General features: G+C 39.7%; 1 protein-coding gene across 3 annotated transcripts; it reads left to right on the top strand.

Annotated features, from left to right (window-relative positions):
* The first annotated feature begins 1,334 nt into the window (after nt 1-1,334).
* On the top strand, nt 1,335-20,202 carry LOC127373606 (unconventional myosin-VIIa-like). 3 transcript variants are annotated; one of them, XM_051418447.1, is made up of 50 exons: nt 1,336-1,444; nt 1,594-1,632; nt 1,852-1,953; nt 2,056-2,208; nt 2,985-3,053; nt 3,167-3,282; nt 3,378-3,505; nt 3,702-3,844; nt 4,084-4,197; nt 4,298-4,451; nt 4,806-4,882; nt 4,971-5,090; nt 5,437-5,579; nt 5,670-5,880; nt 6,021-6,156; nt 6,235-6,401; nt 6,528-6,668; nt 7,631-7,789; nt 8,033-8,125; nt 8,408-8,502; nt 8,690-8,774; nt 8,871-8,972; nt 9,613-9,729; nt 10,137-10,355; nt 10,473-10,730; nt 10,823-10,975; nt 11,528-11,596; nt 11,704-11,828; nt 12,019-12,145; nt 13,056-13,175; nt 13,342-13,515; nt 13,695-13,922; nt 14,140-14,307; nt 14,440-14,557; nt 14,855-14,981; nt 15,086-15,252; nt 15,384-15,565; nt 16,031-16,140; nt 16,319-16,470; nt 16,811-16,964; nt 17,056-17,211; nt 17,741-17,846; nt 18,277-18,390; nt 18,607-18,694; nt 18,772-18,878; nt 18,978-19,163; nt 19,302-19,418; nt 19,507-19,590; nt 19,712-19,831; nt 19,974-20,202. In XM_051418447.1, the coding sequence occupies exons 2-50, from the start codon at nt 1,621-1,623 to the stop codon at nt 20,064-20,066; spliced, it is 6,459 nt and encodes a 2,152-aa protein (XP_051274407.1). In that variant the 5' UTR covers nt 1,336-1,444; nt 1,594-1,620; the 3' UTR covers nt 20,067-20,202. The 3 variants fall into 3 exon arrangements, with proteins under 3 accessions (XP_051274321.1, XP_051274407.1, XP_051274237.1); XM_051418361.1 differs by lacking the exons at nt 17,056-17,211; nt 17,741-17,846; nt 18,277-18,390; ... (5 more) ...; nt 19,712-19,831; nt 19,974-20,202 and having other exon boundaries at nt 1,335-1,444; nt 10,476-10,730; nt 16,319-16,811; XM_051418277.1 differs by lacking the exons at nt 17,056-17,211; nt 17,741-17,846; nt 18,277-18,390; ... (5 more) ...; nt 19,712-19,831; nt 19,974-20,202 and having other exon boundaries at nt 1,346-1,436; nt 16,319-16,811.
* The last annotated feature ends 277 nt before the right edge of the window (nt 20,203-20,479 follow it).

The raw sequence follows: 20,479 nt of genomic DNA, 5'->3' as shown, positions 1-20,479 counted from the left end.
TGACTATGTGTATATGAAAGTCATTTGTAGTGACAAACACACTGCAAATGACTGCTGAATAGTAGTCACTAGTGTGTTTCCATCAGTGTAATTTTATATGAGTTAATGTGCTTATTGGGAGATGGAAATACTTTTTCTGACCAAGTTCTATGTATACCAAGTAAACATTGACTGATCAGTCTCCTCATCGCTCCGACGGCTCTATAATACATCCATGATCACTCCACACAGATCTGATGTAACCATCCTCACATTAATACAAACAATAGAGGAAACAAACCAAAATGTCATACTTTCGTTGTCCTGAATTTTTTGTTTTATTGGTTACGAATTCAATACAAATTTTGGTTTGTAAAAAGAAACACTTTTTTTTTTTTAATGTTGCATAGTATCACTTGAAAATAAAAACTGCCCACTGTTATCATCTTAAGCGTCATAACTCCTCTGGTTCAATAGTGTCATAAAAATGGAGTCAAAGATCAGACTGATGAGTTGAAACAGGAAATTAATCTTTGTATCTAACACAAACATGCATTATGGAAATTTCACATTTGTCACTTCACTCGGTGTTGAACTGGCTACCTTTGGAGTCACCCAGTAGCACGTGAAACTGCAGTGATGTAAAGTGATGTTTATGACAGTTTTTATTTTCCTCTGACTACCTTGCAGAGAATTCCTTATCAGAGCTGACAACACACTGACGCCAGTGAATAACCAGCAGTGACACCCATCTCGGTCAAATGTGCTGCTTTGACTTTACACCCACATTAATAAGGCAATAAACTCACTTGCCTGGTAAAAAGGAGGTTTCCCTTAAGGTTTTACAACTTCAAACCTGACACTAACTTTGCCATGTAGTGAAATTAGCAGTTTATAGAATTTCATTACAATTTATTTTTTGACAGCAGAAGTAAGGTAGTTAATTTAATCTCATATTTACATCTTTATTGCAGTAACAGTTCGTGAGATGCCCAGCAGTGTCAGATTTACACAACCAGGGTTCAAGGTCTGCACATAAATTCATTACAACACTCCATGGCCGTGATCAATCTATAATAAGGTCACTTATATAAAGAGTTGTTTAATATCAATATCTTATTGTGCTGCTGTTCCTCTAAAATAGTCTCAGAATTGTATTTAAAGATCATGACTGTAAGTGATTGCTCATATAAGACTTTCTCAGAAGATTTCCCCGTCGGATCAATGAGGACAGGAAGACTCCCCCTCGATGACAAGAGAGACACGCACCTCTTCGTAAGCTGTGGGGGTTTTTTTTCCTCACAGTCACTCGGTTCAAAGTCCAAGTGCCATAAAATTGAAGAGGAGTTGTTTCCTCCTTGCTCACAGTGAGACAGATTGAGGAGGGCGTCAAGGCAAACAGCAGCCCAACAGCCGGCTTAAAGAGTGGAAATTAATGAAGATCACAGATAAAAAGGATTGCTAGGTAGACCACTTGACTGTTTTGTGTGTGTTACGTTAAGTCCCTTGTTATTCTGTTAACCTTAACCAGTAGTATTGAGCACAACGGTGCTGATGAGCTTGAAGCGTTTTGATGGAGTTAATCACTTTTTCCTTCGCCATTTCTTTGTTTAGGGAGTGGAGAAAAGCTGAAAATTTGTGATGCTGAGAAAGGTAAGGCTGACAGAAACTTTTATTGATAAGAGTGTTGCTTCCCAGAAGGCCTTATATCATTCAGTTGTTCCTGGATGTCACCATTCCCGGCAGTCATTCATTCAAGGAAATACTGTAAACTGAAATTCCATCATTCCATCATGTATTCTGAGGAACATTGAAAACACAAAACTATTTTTGTGGATTTATTAACACATTTACTGTTGTCTGTATTTTCAGGGGGAGTGGGTTTGGGTGGACTCGGACATCGGGGTCCCCATTGGAGCGAGGGTCAAAGTAACACCATCTGGCCAGCGGTTACTGGTGAACGATGAGGGAAAGGTAAAAAATGAAGATGTCAACGTATGTCATTCACATCAAGCTTCATAAAACATTTTCAGGCTGCGAAAGTTTGGTTTCATTTCTCGCTTTGATCTCGCTCAGGAGCAGAGTCTGTCCCAGGAGCAGGAAGCTTCTCTCAAGATCATGCACCCTACATCAGTGGAGGGTGTGGAAGACATGATAAAACTGGGAGACATGACCGAGGCCGGCCTCCTCAGGAACCTGCTGCTTCGACACAAACAAGGCATCATTTATGTAAGGCACATGTGGAACACGCTAACTGTAGTCTGCCTTTAAAAGTGAGCAACCTAATTCATTAATTCACCCCACTTTTGCAATTGCAGTTTCAGCCTGGGTGATTCTTGATAACAGTGACTGACTTGACCTAAGTTTGATTACTGGAAAATTTAGATATAATGTCACCAAATTAAAGGACAATCTTTAAATAAGGTTAATTATTTTCATTGAAAGCAAGCTAAATTATCTCATTCCATTTGTTACACTTGGTTTTAATGGGCTGGTTCATTGTTTTCCCAGCTTTGAGTTATTGGCCTTATAGATTTGGTTCAATACAGGTCAATGGAATTTTATTTGTGGTCAAAATACCAAAAAATGACATTTCTAGAAACAATGGAGGGCTTCCTCAGAAGGATAATGCACTGTGGAACACATTTACTTTGAACACCCAAAAAAAACCTGAACATCAATTCGATATTTTTTGATTATTATTATAAACTAAATTGGGTACTGTAGAGTGTGCTACTCATTCAAATATGTGACATTTTCTGGTGTTACATGTTGTTGATGAATCTGTCAAACTTGACATTTTTCAATACTTTGAAAATTGTATTGGGGTGGCAGCAAAAATCTCAGAAGCCAGTATTCTCTTACCCCCACCAGGGGAAAGGGAGGAAATTTGTTTTTTTTTTTGTGTGCCATTTGGATGATCTGAACTCCACAACAGACTAAATGCCTTAATTATGTCACTTTATTTTAAGCTGATAGTTCTTACACAGCCCTTTTTTCTGTAGACCTACACAGGCTCTGTGCTGGTGGCAGTAAACCCATACCAGGATTTTCCCTTATATTCAGCTGACCAGGTAACATTCATTACGGAAGTACTACAGTTGCAGATCATTTACAATGTATCATTTAACCTCTTTGTGAAAGATCACAGTGATGTGTTAAATGTGTGTATCCTGTTGTCATTCAGGTGAAGTTGTACCACGGTAGAAAGCTGGGGGAACTCCCTCCGCACATCTTTGCCATCGCTGAAGCCTGCTACAGTAACATGACCCGCCATCTCAGGAACCAGTGCTGCATCATCAGGTCAGAATAAATCACTCCTGTTAACTGTTGCTCATACGCAGTCTTAAATAGAATAAATGTGTCAGGTGTTTCATTCCTTCTGTCTTTTTTCTCAGTGGGGAATCTGGAGCAGGGAAGACCGAAAGCACCAAGCTGATCCTTCAGTACTTGGCAGCAGTCAGTGGTGAGCTGTCTGAAAAGCGTATTGAACAGCAGATCCTGGAGTCCAACCCAATACTAGAAGGTACAACTGTACTTCACTAATGCCAAGACATACTCAAGAGACAAACAACAGCTGCCTTTTGAGAACACACACACACACACACACACACACACACACACACACACACACACACACACACATATACACACAAAGTGGCTGAAAGACAAAAAACCAATCAGTGCCAACTGTTCAAACAACAATGTTTTGTCCCGTACAGCGTTTGGAAATGCTAAAACAATCCGCAATGACAACTCAAGTCGCTTTGGGAAATATTTGGAGATCTTCTTCAATGAGGACGGAGTGATTGAAGGTGCTCGCGTGGAACAGTATCTTCTGGAGAAGTCTCGTGTCTGCCATCAGGTGAGGTGGCTTTAACCAAACAAACCCACTTATCTCTCCAGTGGGCTGCTCTGTATGTAAACCTATAAAAACAGGGCTGCTTAAATAAACATGCTGTTATCATGGGCAACATGTGCTCAGGGCATGTGGAGACAGGAGACCAGTGTTTAAATGGTGACTTGACAGAACAATTTGACCTTTCAAACACCTTTACTTTACTTTTTTGCAACAATTATTTACTTTTTAATCCACAACCTCAGGCCCTGGAGGAGAGAAACTACCACATGTTTTACTGCATGCTGGCAGGAGTCACAGCTGAGGAGAAGAAGCTTTTGAGCCTTGGACATGCTAAGGAATACAAATTCCTCACCAAGGTATTACAACCTGCTGCTCATTTTGTCACCTTAACCAAAATAAATGACATATTGTCTACCTACGGTGAGTGATCTAAACCTTCCCCCTGGTGTGATGTAGGGCGGCTGTATCGTGTGTGGAGGCAGGGATGATGCCAAAGACTACAAGCGTATTTGCTCTGCGATGAAAATCCTGACCTTCTCAGAAAGCCAGTGTCAGGATATCCTCAAGCTGCTGGCAGCCATATTACACCTGGGAAATGTCTGCTTTGAGGGTGAGAGCACGCAGAGACTATCTGAACATTTTAGATTGTTGTGTTTAGTTTTAAGTGCAATACCTCACTCTGATATGTAGTGGAGTTAGTTATATATATAAGTTATAAGTAGCATTAAATGGACGCACTCAAGTACAGTACCTCAAAATTATGTCTAAAGATCCTCTCCCTAAAATCAGTTCCACTTTCAGCAGACTGTAGGAACTGCTTTTGAGTGTAGGGGGACTTTAAATACTTCAGTAAATGTATTATGGAGTTATATTCCACCACTAGATATGATCCTGACTGCCTTTGCAATAATGCATATTATGATAATGATAATGCAATAATGAGCTATTGTTGTGTTCCCACCAGGCAACACAAAAAATAACTTGGAAACCAGTGATGTCAGCAAGTCACAACACTTCAGCATCGCAGCGTCTCTACTGGAGGTGAGCACTTTCTTGTCTACACAAAACCTGATTAACGGATCATCATTGTTGAGCATTAAATTATGAAGTTTCTGTCTGTTTTCTGAAGGTCCACAAGTCTACCCTGGCGTCAAGTTTGACACACCGTTCCTTCATGACCAACAGAGAGAGGGTGACCAAACCCCTCAGCTGTGAGCAGGCCTCTGACTGCAGAGACGCCTTTGTCAAGGTAATGAAACTCACCCAGTGACGGTAAATCAGAGAGTCACGCACTTCCTTATTGGAGCCTGATGAGGATGAAAGAAACATTAGCTCATAAATGTTGTAAAGTACTGACTTCCATAGTGTCGTAATTCACCAACAGCAGGTGATCAGAATAACTAAGACAGTTATCAATACATTAACACATTTAAAAGTGGAGGATGCAGATACAGCATGTTAAGAGATAGGGAATCTGGAAATTTTAACAAACAACCATCCAGTCATAAATACACTTCAGTCCCTAATATTCCTCAGTTTATTTGGACCAATTATTGATATGCTGAGAAGATAGTAATTTGTGTCTTTTCTTTCAGGCAATCTACAATAAGCTGTTCATCTGGATCGTTGGGAAAATCAACAGCGTCATCTATAAAAGGATGACCAAAAGCACCAAATCCTCCTTCCTGTCCATCGGCCTGCTTGATATCTTTGGCTTTGAGAACTTCAGGACGAACAGGTCAGGACATTTTCTTCATCCTTCACAGTAAGCGTATCAGACCTCTACAGTCGTATAAAACTGAACAAACATCACCCTGTCGATTCACAGCTTTGAGCAGTTGTGCATTAATTTTGCCAACGAGAAGCTTCAGCAGTTCTTCGTGGGCCACATCTTCAAGCTGGAGCAGAAGGAGTACATGAAGGAGGGCATTGTGTGGAATAACATCAATTTTAGTGACAATCAGAACATCCTGGATCTCCTGGCTGGGACACACTGTAACCTGCTGGCTCTGATTGATGAAGAAAGCCATTTTCCAAAGGTGCTGCCGCTATGCTGTGTTGCTTATTCATCCATTCACAAACACAATTGTAGAAATGTTGCTTTTTACTGCAAATTGTGCCAGTTCAGTAAATTATCTGTGCTTGTTTTTAATCCAAAGTACTGTTTGCTGTGTCACAGGGCTCAGATGTCACTATGCTATATAAGATGAACAAGCAACACAAAGGGAATAAGATCTACATCGCCTCCAGAAGTGAACATGACACAGACTTTGGGATTTGCCACTATGCAGGAGTGGTTCACTACGACTCCAAAGGTACAAAAGCAAAGTCCAACTAAAGACTAACTGCCAGCTGTGAGGTGCGCAGTACTGATGCTTTTTTTTCCCGTTAAGGGTTCCTGGAAAAGAACAGAGATGCCGTCAGTTCTGACATAATCAAGATGGTTGATGTGTCCACCAATAAGCTGCTTCGTGGGATATTTGAGACTGAGCTTTCAACCAATGGAGTGAAGATCAGTAACAACAAGAAGGTCGTCATAACACCTAAGAGCTCCCTACGGGTATGACAGAATAACCTCATCAGCATGTGATTTAGTTTCATATTGCTACATATATCTTTTCTCTTCTTAAGTGAAATCTCTTCCACTGTATTGCTGACTTTAGACTCCTCTCTATCATCCGTACAGGCCCAGACTGACAACCGCAAACAAGTGGTGACGCTAAGCGGTCAGTTCCGTCAGTCCCTGGACTCCCTCATGAAGGCTCTGTCCGCCTGCCATCCTTTTTTCATCCGCTGCTTCAAACCCAACAATGACAAGCAGTCTAAGGTGAATGACACAAGAGCAACTACCGCAGTATAGATGGCCACAGTAACACACAACGGTTGCTATGTGTAGCATAAAGTGTGTGCAAGTGTTTGATGTTGAAGATGAAGTGTAAAGATGTTGCTATGAACCTACCTCCCCCATCTGCATTTGTTTCTCTGGCCTTTGGTTTAATTAAAGAGGATAAAATAAATTTTCAGCCCCTTTGCAACCTGCCCTTGTACTGGATAAACAACAACCTTTTCCTGTTTTGTGCCATAAAGAAATTGAGCTAATTTCCGGGAAAATATAATCTACTAAAACACAGTGTTGGGTGGCAACTGGGAAGCTTACTCGACTTTAAATTTAGTGCAAATTATTTTCCATCTAGATTTAGCCACACTAGCGGTGTGGCTCTGGGAATGGAAATCTGGTCTGGTCTGTCAGTCCACCACTTTGGTCCTGAATGAAATATCACAACAATGGATTGCCATGAAACTTTGCACAGAGATTCATGGTGTCTACTACTATCCTACTACTTCTCTGAGTTTTCTTTCTATGCCACTAGCAGGTCAAGGTTTTCACTTATCCTGTGAAATATCTCAACATCTGCTTGACAGATTGGCCCAATATTTTCTACAGACATTCATGGTCCCCTGACAATGAATCTTAAAGAAGTTTTCCTCTAGCACCACTTTTTTATTTTATTTGTGGTTTTGATTGAAATGTCACATTTCCATCTGTCACAGCTGTACTTTGTGTTTAGTGCTAATTATCAAATATTGGCATGCTAACATGCTTCACTTGCATGTTAGTTTGTTAGCATGCCTCTCAAATGTATACATATATTATTTTCTCGTGCCTGAAAATAATATAACAATAATGCTAATAAAACAGCTGACTTGAAGAATTAATTTTGCTCTTGATATGAGGGGAGACAATAATGTCCACATAGAACGCCACCACTTTAACCTGCTCTCCTCCAGTTGTTTGACAGAGAGCTGTGTATGCGTCAGCTAAGATACTCCGGCATGATGGACACCATACGCATCCGGAAGCTGGGATACCCAATTCGCCACACCTTTGGAGATTTCCTGAAGCGCTACAGGGTGCTCCTGAAGACGACCATCTGTGACCCCAAATCTGTTAGTCATGATATTGTCCTGCTGATGATCATACTTTACAATGTGGACAGTTTATTTCATAGATTCAGTGTCATATTTGTCAAATCTAAAATGTTATTGCTAAATGTCACTCAAGATAATACTGTGCATGTCATTATTATAGCCACAAAGATGGCTTCCTTCTGTATTATCTTTCCCCTGGAGGGATTTGTACTGTCATTAGCATCTCTTCAGCATCAAATAAATTCTTTATTGTCTCTCCAGGAGACAGCTGCTGCCTGTTGTGAAGCCATCTGCAAGACAGTGATTAAAGGAGAGGATGAGTGGAAAATAGGCAACACCAAGATCTTCCTGAGGGTGAAGAAAACTTATAATTCAAACCATGTTTCACTACAGCTTTTCTCTGTTATTTTGACATGGCAGAGCATCACTGTATATTAACATTAAACAGTATTAACTGGCACTGTTAAAGTAGTATCAGTATTAATATGATCCAGACCAGCACCTACTGTTGTTCAGTTATTACTGTATGCTGCCATTGACTGTGATTTAGATGACTTAATCTTGGAACATGATTGCATTTGGTTGCACGGATTTTCTGGACAAATCATAAATTTGTCTTCTTTCACTTTGTTTCAGGACGCCCACGATGCAGTCCTGGAACGGCTGAGGGAACAAGAGCTCAGCAGGATAGCTCTGGTGATCCAGAGGGTCATGATGGGACATAAAGACAGGTCAGATTTCAATGAGGTCATGAGTACAATACATTATCTTTGTTAACATGAAACAACAGGTATGAGTATTATTATACTGTAGCTACAAACAAGTAGGGTGTTATCAAAAAATACATACTGTGAAGAGACAGTGTGTGACAAAGGTTGAGTGAGGAGTTGTTTCTCTTTCCTTTCCCACTTTTTGTAGAAAGTCTTTTCTGAAGAAGCGGAGGGCAGCGGTGGTGTTGCAGAAACGCTGGAGAGCTTACAGAGAGGCGAAAGTGCGAAGAAAGGTCTGACTCTTATGAATAACCTTTAAGAGAGATCCTTGATGTTTGCTTGGAAAGTCCAGTGACCTTATCCTTTGTTTCTGCCCTTGCTCCACCCAGATCAAGCTTGGTTTTGAACGGCTGGCATCAAAGATTCGTAGTCGGAAGCTTCGGTTACAGTACCAAAGACAGCGGGCAGCAGCACTGACAATACAAACCCAGGCATGTACTGTACATACAGATAAATTAGCTTACTAGTGTAGATTTACTCTTTGTTTGATGTACCAAAGTTGAAAGTAAATGTAGCTATGGTAACATAAGTTTACTATATCTATATATACATTTTATATTAAATTACATGTGTAATGTACAATGTACATTTCAACATCATTTCAAAAATATATAAGAATTTCCATGTGTATATAAGTGTTTGTGATACTTCTGATATATTAGTATATTTAAAGTGTATCATTGAAATATATATGTTAAATTCTGTATATTACAGGACACTGGAAATGCATTAGAGATGTTTAATATATTATTTCTTTTAGAAATAAAATAACATTTAAAAATAAATTATTTAAATAAGATTTTTTTAACATGCATTCTACAAGTGTTCAAATTATTTTTAAATTTAATGCTATTTAGTAAAATGTTTTTTAGAAATGGAAATTATTTGATTATTTTATATGCTGAATCTATTTTAAATTTCACACCTATTTTTACTATTATTACATAGAAGCAAAAACGACACTTTGATAGAACATTTGCAACACAAAAACACAAACTTACATATTGTAAGTATTAATAAGCATATTCATATCATTTAATAATATGATTGATCATTTGTGATAAACCGTAGCTACGGGGCTACCGGGCGAGGAAGGGCTGCAAACAGAAGAGAGAGGCTGTCATACTGCTGCAGGCTTACACCAGAGGAATGCTGGCCAGAAAAACAGCACAGAAGATGAGGAATGATGTAAGTCTTTAAACTGGAAATACAACGAATGTCAAGAAATAATTTTTTGGAAATAAAATACCATTTAAAAATAAATTTTTTGATTAACATATGGGATTTTTTAACATGCATTCTACAAGTGTTGTTGATGGGAATGACGTAAGTCTTGAAACTGGAAATAACATAACAAATGTCAAGACGTTTTTTAGACATAAAATAAAATTTAAAAATCAATTATTTATACTGCTGCAGGCTTACACTAGAGGAAGGCTGGTCAGAAGAACAGCACAAAAGAAGAAGAATAATGTCAGTCTTGAAACTGGAAATGACGAACAAGGAATGTCAAGAAATATGTGTGTTGCATTCTGAATACAGACACCTTTTCACCTCCTCTTTCTCTACCCTCTCTCCACCCAACCCCCTCAAAGGCCTACGTTTTACGCCTAGCAAAAGAGAACCAAGAGCAAATTGCCATAGATCTTCCGGAGCGACTGAAAGAAGTTATTGCCAAGTCTCCTCAAGCTGTAGAGGAGCCTGAGCCGATCGTTGAACATGATTCAGAGGAGAGTATGATCTCGTATGATCTCCAGCCCACACCTCCTGTGGAAGTGGTCAAAAAGAAAGCACCAGAATCAGATGAATTTGAGGTTTGTTGATATGTTTGTTGTGTAATCCACTTATGTGACGTTAACAAATATTGTATATTTGATCATATATAATTCATTTACTGACTGTATGATATTAATTCTCCTTTGACTGTTAAGAAGAGGAGGATCGTGCCAGAACCGGTGAAAGAAACCTCTGTTAAGACCTTAGTGCCAGAAATCAAAATTTCTACCTCACCCTCAACAACTCCTACCCCATCGCTGGAGGAGGATGATGATGAGTTTGATGACGACAGCGATGAGTTTTCGTTCCGCAAGTTCAGCATCCTGCACTTCCAGGGCAAAGCTAGCCACATGCACATCAACCAGAGACTCAGGCAGCCTCTTCTGCACCATGATGATGAGGGCGATGTGCTGGTGAGAGGACAGAGAGGAAAGAGGGGCAGCTTCAAGGGATTTTCATCTTTTTCCAAAGCTCACTCCCAGTTTCTCCTCTCATTTTTCTCCAGGCATGTCAGACTGTATGCTGGATTATAATGCGTTTCATGGGGGACCTACCAGAACCAAAATCTCCAGACACAGTGTCTCATGTGTCCAGCACCATCTCACGTCTGACTCATAGGCAAAACAGGAGGCTGAGCAATCTAGTGGGACTGGACCAGGTAACATAGTCACACTATTACATGTCAAAAGTAAGATAATAACAGTACATTGTGCTGCCAGGTATGACTCATGGTGGTTAGAAGTAGATTCTATAATAAATAATGAGAGTTTATACAGTATGTAAATGGGTTTTGAAGATACCAATTCCAAAATATAATCCATAATAAAATCTGTGGAAGTGTATTGTCTTAACATTTCACTGTGTTAATTTTAAAAGTATGCAATGGAAAAGTCTCGGGAAAAATATCTTAACCATGAGACACACACACACACACACACACACACACACACACACACACACACACACACACACACACACACACACAATAATAATGAAACATGTTTATGCATACTTAAGTAGGAACCATTACGACTGCATTATAATAATTAGAATTTGCATTCAATTGGACAACCAGTGCTTTAGTGGCAAACCCAATATATTGACCCAACTGTATTAAAAACAGCTTCTTTCTGCCACTGAATAATACAGAAGATCAGCGGGAATGTCAAACAGAAATCTTACCTCCAATTTTCATGTCTTTTCTGAATAGAAAATACTGAGGAAGAACAAGAAAAAGCTTGGAGGTGGAAACAGAAGAGCTTCTGCTATTCTTGAGGAGGTCAGCACTAATGTTGCTACAATATTCAATAATTCCATCATTATTTCTGTCTCGAGTCATTAAGCGTGTCGTATGCTAATTGTTCTTTTTGTTGACATCTTTACCAGCCTGAGAACTTCACAGAGGACGAGGACATTCTGATCGGAGAGGGTCCTTCACTTGATCGGCCACTTTCAGCCCAGGAAAAACTCAACATTATCATTGGATACGCTCTATCAAGACGAGACATAAGGTCAAAAATGTTCACATGATGGGGGGGAAAACAAACATGTCTGTTATAATGCAGACACATTGCACAGCCTTATAATGTCAGAATTATATTATTCTGGTGTGTTTCTTTTGTCCTTAATTAACATTTTAATTCATTTTAACATTGGTTGTCACTGTTTTTGCCTTTCTCTCATGTTTCTCTACCTATGCAGGGATGAGATTTACTGCCAGATCTGTAAGCAGCTGGTGAACAATAAGAACAGGAAAAGCCGTATGCAAGGCTGGAACCTTCTTTCCATCTGTCTTGGGATTTTCCCCCCGACAGATCTCTTCATGAAGGTCAGTCTGCAGCAAGTCATTCAGTAATGCAGCAGCTTGAAATCAACAGCAGCCTGTTTGATGTAATATTAAAGGCTATTTTAGAGTTTTTAGAGGGTATCCCTCCTCCTTCAATAATAAGGATGATAAACACGTTACTTCTCCTTGTAGTTCATGGCCACCTGCTGTGCTGATATGATCAAAGTAGTAAAATAAGATAAGATAAAAAAAACTCTGGATAAACACAGTAAAATGTAGATAAAGAGTCCAATTGCAAACATCCTCCGATAAAAACTGAAAAAGCTAACGTTAAATATGGCAATAGTAGACACCTTTACTCATTGTATATCCTTATCATCTCCTGCAACCTGAAATGTATGTACGTTCAGTGCAGTCAAATGTTCTGGGTGTAGTCAAGTAGTTTACTTTGTTATAATTTTGGGTGTCTTTTCTACTGTTTATATGAATTAATAAAATCGATGGAATTATGTCAACACAGAGAGACTCTGTATCCTTCATGACATATAATGTCATAATGTTATAATCTATAACTAATGATATTCAAATACAAAACAGATATTTTACAGAAATGTTCTCTATTCAGTTGGTTTCTGGATTTTCAAACAGTTCAAGTTACCAAATAATTGAATCAAGTTTCAACTTAGAAGATTAAGTCACTATCACTATCAGGAATATACTTTTGCTATGTCAGCATTTTCAATGAATCAAATCAGTTCTTGTGCTGTTTTTACTGAGATAGTGTTCAGAAACAGCGTTGATTCCAAGAAACCCACAAAGCAGTTCACTCTAATAATATTCCATATATTTGAAATTGTTATCATTCTTACAGGAGAAAATTGTGCTTATGTCCATTTCCTCTAATTCTGCAATATATTTAATTAACCCTGTTCTGTTCTCCCCTGTCCTCCAGTATCTGGAGAGTTTTGTCCGCAAAGGGCCGAGTGGTTACGGAGAATATTGTAGTGAGCGCCTGCGTCGCATCTTAGCCAATGGAGAAAGGAAAGAGTTGCCCTGTTGGATAGAGCTACAGGTAGAGTCACATTTTTGTTCTTTATTTATTTAATTTAGCAACTTGACAGTATTACATAAGACTTTCTCGAGCAGCACACCTCACATCAATTGGCTACATAATTCCAAATAATTGGATTGTTTTCTTGATTTAAATCCAGTCTCTTCTTCCTTCTCCCTACTGACAGGCTGCCAAGACCAAGGAGCCCATAGATGTGTCTGTGACTCTAATTGACGACCGAACTGTCAGTCTACACCTGGACTCAGCCTCCACTTCTGCTGAAGTCTGCCAAGCTTTAGCTAACAAGATCAATCTTCGAGACACATATGGATTCTCCCTGTACATCACTCTCTTTGAAAAAGTGAGCTTTACTTCCTGTCTCTTGTCTCATCATAACCATTCAGACCTCGATTTGCATACAGATGTGTGCATCCTTTGGTTGTCCCATATACTGTGAACACAGCTTTTAAATGTTGTTTAATCACTGCTAAATCACAGTACAAAAGATTGTAGAGAACCTTGTTGGTCTTTCGTCACCAGATGTGGTCTCTGGGCAGCTGTGGAAAGCATGTGTTCGATGCAGTGTCTCAGTGCGAGCAGGAGATGAGGAGGCAGGGCAAGGAGGAGAAGAACACCCCCTGGAAGCTCTCCATCCGCAAGGAAATGTTCACACCTTGGCATGACTGCTCAATAGACCCGATCAGCACGGATCTGATCTACAGACAGGCCGTCAAGGGAATCAAGTCGGGAGAATACACCAATGAGAAGGTGAGGTTTTAATATCAGTGCTTTAGGCCAAATTAGAACTTCGCCCTTGGTGTGATCAAATAATAATCTCTGGTTGAACAGCTTTGTTAAGGCCAGCAAAGCTATAAACAGTTATTACATATAGTAGATGTTATAAATAGGTTAGGTATCCAAATCCAAAAAACAATAAACCAATTTGTGTAAACTGTATCCAATTAAAATGTATTGCATCTCTCAGGAGGATGAATATGTCAACCTGGCAGTAAAGCACTATTACATCCAGTTTGGCTCCACACACAACAAAGACAACGTCCGGAAGGTGGTTGAGGAGTTCATCGCCACCCCACTTATTGAGAACAAATCTATGACAAAGTGGATCGAACTCATCAGCACAGCATATTTACAGGTATATTGCATTCAGTCAAACTAAAGGAGCTACTGTATGTATTTTACAAACATTAAACAAATGGTTTTGTGTATGCCATGTGCTATAATAAAGGTGAGTGACCTCAGGGTGATTCTTATGTCCTGATCACAGAGTCCTTACTTAAACGGGAAGCAGAACAAAGAAAGCGTAAAAGGAGAACTGGTCGACAGCTCCCGACAGAAATGGCCCCTTTACTTCTCCAAGTTTTATGAAGTTACAATGATGTCAGGTCAGTCAACATACAGTTTGTTTTACATACAGGATTTTACACGCAGTATTTTTATCTCAACACCCAGGATGGTCTGTTTATGTCTTTGTGTCTGCATGACCTAAAAATTCTTTGGATGCTAAACAGCTTATTTTTACTACAGCTCGGCTTATTACAGATGAATGTCACCATGTAATGCAATGAATATGTGAAATATGCACATGGTGTCACACACTCTGCTATGTTCCTGTGAATTACTCATTTACTCAAATTGCCATTTACAGCTCGGCTTATGAAACATTTGCATTCTGTCCACAGGACCTCCTTTGCCCAAAAGCAGGTTTGTTGTGGCTGTAAACTGGAATGGCATCCTCTTCATGGATGGAAGAGACAAGAAACTCCTTGAGCTTCCTTACTTAGAGATAAAAGAAGTGCATATGATAAGGTATGGATGACGTTTTTGTTTTTGTTCTGCTAATATAATCATTTTTGTTTTAACTACTGCTGAAAACATTTCAATTGATTTTTTTATGTTTATAACCTGTCTAGTGAGAGCAATATCATTGCTCAGACGATGAATTTGGCCACAGTCAGAGGAGAGTTTGTCCTGAAGTCTGGGGAAGCTGCGGACATGGCAGCACTTATAAAGAATCACCTGGAAGGGCTGAGACAGCGCTCAGTGTACGCACTGGCTCAGCAGGATTCCAGCAAAACAGGTAAGAGTCCACAGCATATTCGGAATAGGATAGTAGACTTAAACACACTTTAAACACGTATTAAGTCTGTGCGCACAAGAAATGCACCACAAAACACACATGCCTCTGTGTCTCTCCCACTCTTTCTGCAGATGACCCCTTGATCCTGGTTTGTAAACGAGGGGACCTGCTGCTGCTGGAGGAAGATGAAGAGTGTTCTCCTGATAAGAACTGGATCAGAGCAGCCAACCAGCGGACCAATAGCAGCGGTGTGGTCTATAAGGATGCAGTGCAATTTCTGCCAACTCTCACTAAGCCCTCTGAAGACATTCTGGTAGTGTTACCTTTACATGCCATACTTTCTTGGGTTAGGACAAATAGGGAGAAAGGGAAAAATATGACAAATTGTGTGTTATATATAACAGCTGTAAAATAAATGTATTTCAGTAGAATTCATCATTGACACTGTACAAACAGCACATTTGAGACTGAAAGTGAAGAATGTTCTATAAATCAGGATATAAACAGTTATTACATATAGTAGATGTTATAAATAGGTTAGGTATTCTGGTCCATTTGTTGTTAGTATTTACATAATATAACAATGTGTCAAAAACTAGTGAAAATCTGCAAAACTTTAGACATGGTGTCCATCAGCAGTAATTTACTTTATTCAAGTCTACAGATAAGGAAATATTTCATGGTGAGTTTTTAGGTCTATGGCTACAGCTGTCGATCCATGATGGCTTACATGAGCCCCCCTTGTGGTGTAACTAATGAACTGTTTCTGACCCATCAGGACCTGCTCAGTCCAGGCCAGAAGAAAGTTTCACTAACACCAAACGCCCCACAGAGAGATGAAACTGTGGCTCCTGTCTCTTTAAAAGAGTTTGCACTTGAGAGCTTCAGGTAATATTATCATATTAGTCTCTTTATAATTGGGCACTTTTCAAATATTGAATATTTGTCTGACAGTAAGTCTGATGATGAATGCCGGTTGTTTTAAATACTGCAAAGAGAAAACACTCTTGAAGCAAGCAGGACCAATTCCCAGATGTGCTCACATTGCGTTTCCTCCCCATCACAGACCTCCAGCTAATGTTGGTCGACATGGTGCGTCAAGAGGGGTCGGCAAGGAGAAGCTGTGGGTTTGTTCCAAAGAACCTCTTAAACAGCCGCTGATGAAGTACCTGGTCCGCAACTCTGACCTCAGCAACCTTGCCTGCAACGCCTTCACTGATATCCTTGACACTAATGCTTCCCTGTTGCTTTCCCACTCACATCCCTGTTTTAGTTTTAACAGCTGTAGCATAAAATGTTGAGATACTTTGCTGTGTTGAAACCCTCCAAACTATATTCTGCTGTTTTTCCTTCTGTAAGGAGTTCACCAATGCTATAGGGAGAACACTGCTTTAAATATTATCACAATATTGTTGATTCCACAGATTGAACTGTCTGTAATCTGTATGTTTTTAGAGCAAGGAGCCTCACTGTGCAGAATGAGTGAGGGGACTGTGTGTGATACTGACCCTCATCTAGTTTTACTACAGTCTTGTGAGTCCTTAACCTTGGCTGCTACCTATCCTAAAGTACATGGGCGACTACCCCATCAAACATGTTCGCAGTCCCATAGAGCTGACCGATCAGATCTTTGGTCCAGCCACCCAGCATGAAGCTTTGCAGGACGAGATCTACTGCCAGATTATGAGACAGATGACCAACAACAACAACAGGTGCTCCCTCATTGTGCCTGTACCTCTGTGTTTTAAAGAATTCTCCCTAAATCAAGAGGCAACATATTTAATCGCTCTCCATCACTCTCAGGTTGAGCATGGAGCGTGGGTGGCAGCTAATGTGGTTGTGTTCAGGCTTGTTCCCGCCGAGTCCCAATTTGATGAGACACACTCAGCGCTTCCTAGAGTCCCGGCCCAGAGACCAGCTGGCTGCTGGCTGCCTGCAGAGGCTGCAGGGGATGCGCAGGTCAGTTAGAAATAACGGATCACATGTAACAAGATCACAGCAGTATTGTTGTTGATTACTGGTTGTAGTTAGATGCCACTAAATCCTGTACTCTGGTCATTTAAGTGTTCAACTGTGATCAAATTCTAAAATGTTGTATTCAGCTGCTGCTAAGATTCAAATCACTTTAGCAATTATTTGCTTCCACAGAAATAAAAGATAAAAAGGATGTTCAGGGGTTAAAGAGATTTACTGTAAAGGGAGTGTGCAGATTTAAATGTAAGTGACCTCATGTGTTCAAGAAATGTTTTCCTCTGCTATTTATTCCTGTCAGTTCATTACTGTATTAGTCATAATAAGTAATAGAAATTGTCAGTACATATAAGATAGACATATATATCACAGTTTTACAGAGCCAACTGAACATAATGCTGTTTTCACTATATAACAGGATAGGACTAATTGGTGTTGTTCTATGGTACATTTTCAATATACTGTGTATCTTTGTGTGTATGTATAATAAATGAATCTGAGTGCTTTGTGCCCTCAGTAAGGAGCCCAGGAAGTTTCCTCCCCATCAGGTAGAAGTGGACGCCATCCAACAGAACAGCGCCCAGATCTTCCATAAAGTCCACTTCCCAAATGACACGAATGAGGTATGACACAACACTCTCCTCTAAACACTTAGATTAGGTGTTCATTAGTGTGCTGTGTGCAATTTATATTAACTGGCATTACTACTTTGTATTTACTAATGGAAGGAAGTTGGGGCTACGCATTTTGGGAAATATGCTCATTGAGATAAGTTGCTATATATGTGTAAAATTATGAGCTACAGCAGAAGCTGATTTGCTTATCTTTGAATAAAGACATAGAGAGAAACAGCTAGCCCTGTTGCTGACCTGGGGAAAAAAAAGCTTTATCAAATTACCATGAGGTTGTCAGGCAAACAAGGAAAAAGAAAGCAAATAAGCGTATTACACAAACTGTGAAACTTTTCCTTTAAGTTGCATATCATCACACAGTGCATTTAGATTTCTCCTTGTACTTACTTGTACTGTACCTATTGTTGTTGCTGTCATGCAGATATTAGAGGTGAAATCGACAACCACAATCAAAGACCTGTGCTACAATATTGCCTCTGAGCTCAAATTGAGCTCAGCTGACGGATATGGCCTGTTCCTGAAAACACCCAACAAGGTGCGGTTGGGTAATATTCCTGCTGAAGTTATTATTATTATAAGTTAATTTGTCAATTCATAGGTTTTAGCCATTAATTACATTGTCATGTGACATACAAGATGAATATGTTATAAGACATATATTAATTTCTATGTGAGCGTAAGGGGACATTTTGTGGTTTGGTTTCTCCCAAACTCTCCCAGTTATTGATGTTATTCTGTTTTTAATTCTTAGATCATGAGCTTGGATGAGCAGGAATATTTCTTTGACAGTTTAAGGCAGACTTCAGACCCTCCTAAGAAAGCAAAAAAAGTGAAAGAAGGTAATGCATCATACTGACACCTTCAGTTTTACATGCCAGTGCTTCTCCATATTTATCATTCAAATCTTGCTTCCCAGTAACCCAGACCAACATGCTCTACCTGGTGATCTTTAAGAGGAAGCTCTGGTTCAATGTGAGCCCAGGGAAAGACCTGGTTGCAGACCTCACTTTCCATTTCCCACAGGTATTCAAACAACCCTTTCTTCATTCTGCTGGCTTTTACGCTCTTTAAACACACAGAATTGTCATGATACATGATGACCTCTGTTGTGCCTCTATACAGGAGGTGCCTAAGTACCTGAAGGGATACCACAACTGCACCAAAGAAGACATGATCAATCTGGGCGGGCTGCTCTTCAGAGTCGAAGTTGATTCAGACAGGTCGCAGTTTGTCATGATCCCCAAAATGCTGAGGGAGCTGGTTCCTGCTGACCAGATAAAAAGCATGTCCCCTGAAGAATGGAAGAAGGTAAAGGAAGAAATGTACAGAGGTTAATTTATCTAAGAATGTGGAAAATTATCTTTTTGGGGAAGTACCGGGAGAGCTTTTACATGACTGTGTCCAGTGTAAGGGATGCCCACTCTTTGCTTTGTGTTCTCCTTGCAGCACATTATCTCTTCCTACAACAAGCAGAGTGGCATCACGGTGCAGGAGGCTAAAATCGCCTTCCTGAAAGCCATTTCAAGTTGGCCAACCTTCGGCTGTGCCTTCTTTACAGTTAAAGTGAGTCATCAGGATGAAAAGACAAAGTTGGCAGACAACAATTTGAGAAAACTGTTTTGTCATATTATGATTTCATTTAACTTTGCAGCAAACGTGTGAATCTAGCTACCCAAATATAGTTTTGATTGCCATCAGCAAGCAAGGTGTCAGCTTCATAGACCCAAAGACAAAGGTATGCACAATAATAATCCAGAAATAATGTATTTAAACATGTCATGTTGTGTGGTAGTAAAGCATTTTATTTCACTCAAACCATCTTAATGTAGCCTAATCACACTGTGTAAACCTTTCAGGAGGTGCTGATAATGCACCCGTTCAGCCGCATCACAGAATACCTCAGCGAGGGTGGCTACTTCCAGATGACCATCGGTACCCTGGTGAGGGGCGTCGACTTCGTCTGTGAAACCTCACAGGTGAGCGGCTGTCTCACATGTCCAAATGTTTTTCTTGCAGAAGAAGTTAATAAACATTATTCTATAAATCAGTCCCACTCCCACTACTGTTTGGGAGAAGTGATTGTGAAATGAAACAGACATCCATTTCCTCCGTTTTCAGGCCGACACGATGGAGGACCTTCTGAGATCCTACTTCAGCATGTACGAGAGGCAGAGGGAGGCCTTTCGACCAAGGAACCAGATGTTTTCATAATGTTTCAAGGGCAAAAGAAGAGACTGAACTCCTGGGATTTCTATGTACTTTTGATCACATTTGATTACATTAATGTAAATTGCCATTGTGAAAACTGTTGAGTGAAATTAGTGGTATTAAACTAAAATAAGTTGGACATGGAGTCATTTATCTTTAAGATTATTAACAGAGATGTATCAATAACTATTGCTAGTCATATCTATAAATGTACTTAATTACCTTTGATGTCACTAATTCTGGATCTTATCACACAGTTCAAGTTCAAACGTTCAATTCAAGAAAACAGTTTTTGCAGTGTGTTGAAGACATAAATATATAAATGTTTTTGGCAATGTTCTTTTCACTATTAGTCCCATAGTGCCCTGTGCATTGGAATATATGTTCCTCCTTTTCTTCTGGCAGTACAATGAGGC

The sequence above is a fragment of the Dicentrarchus labrax genome, unplaced genomic scaffold (genome assembly GCF_905237075.1).
Source record: "Dicentrarchus labrax unplaced genomic scaffold, dlabrax2021, whole genome shotgun sequence".
In the NCBI taxonomy this organism is placed as follows: domain Eukaryota; kingdom Metazoa; phylum Chordata; class Actinopteri; family Moronidae; genus Dicentrarchus; species Dicentrarchus labrax.
Note: the sequence above shows the minus strand (reverse complement) of the source record. Positions and strands in the feature narration are given on the sequence as shown.

Coding starts and splice junctions, on each gene's coding strand:
- LOC127373606 (XM_051418447.1), top strand. Junction 7,790..8,032: donor CCATCTGTGACCCCAAATCT/GTTAGTCATGAT, acceptor TTGTCTCTCCAG/GAGACAGCTGCTGCCTGTTG. Junction 15,253..15,383: donor GCAGGATTCCAGCAAAACAG/GTAAGAGTCCAC, acceptor CTCTTTCTGCAG/ATGACCCCTTGATCCTGGTT.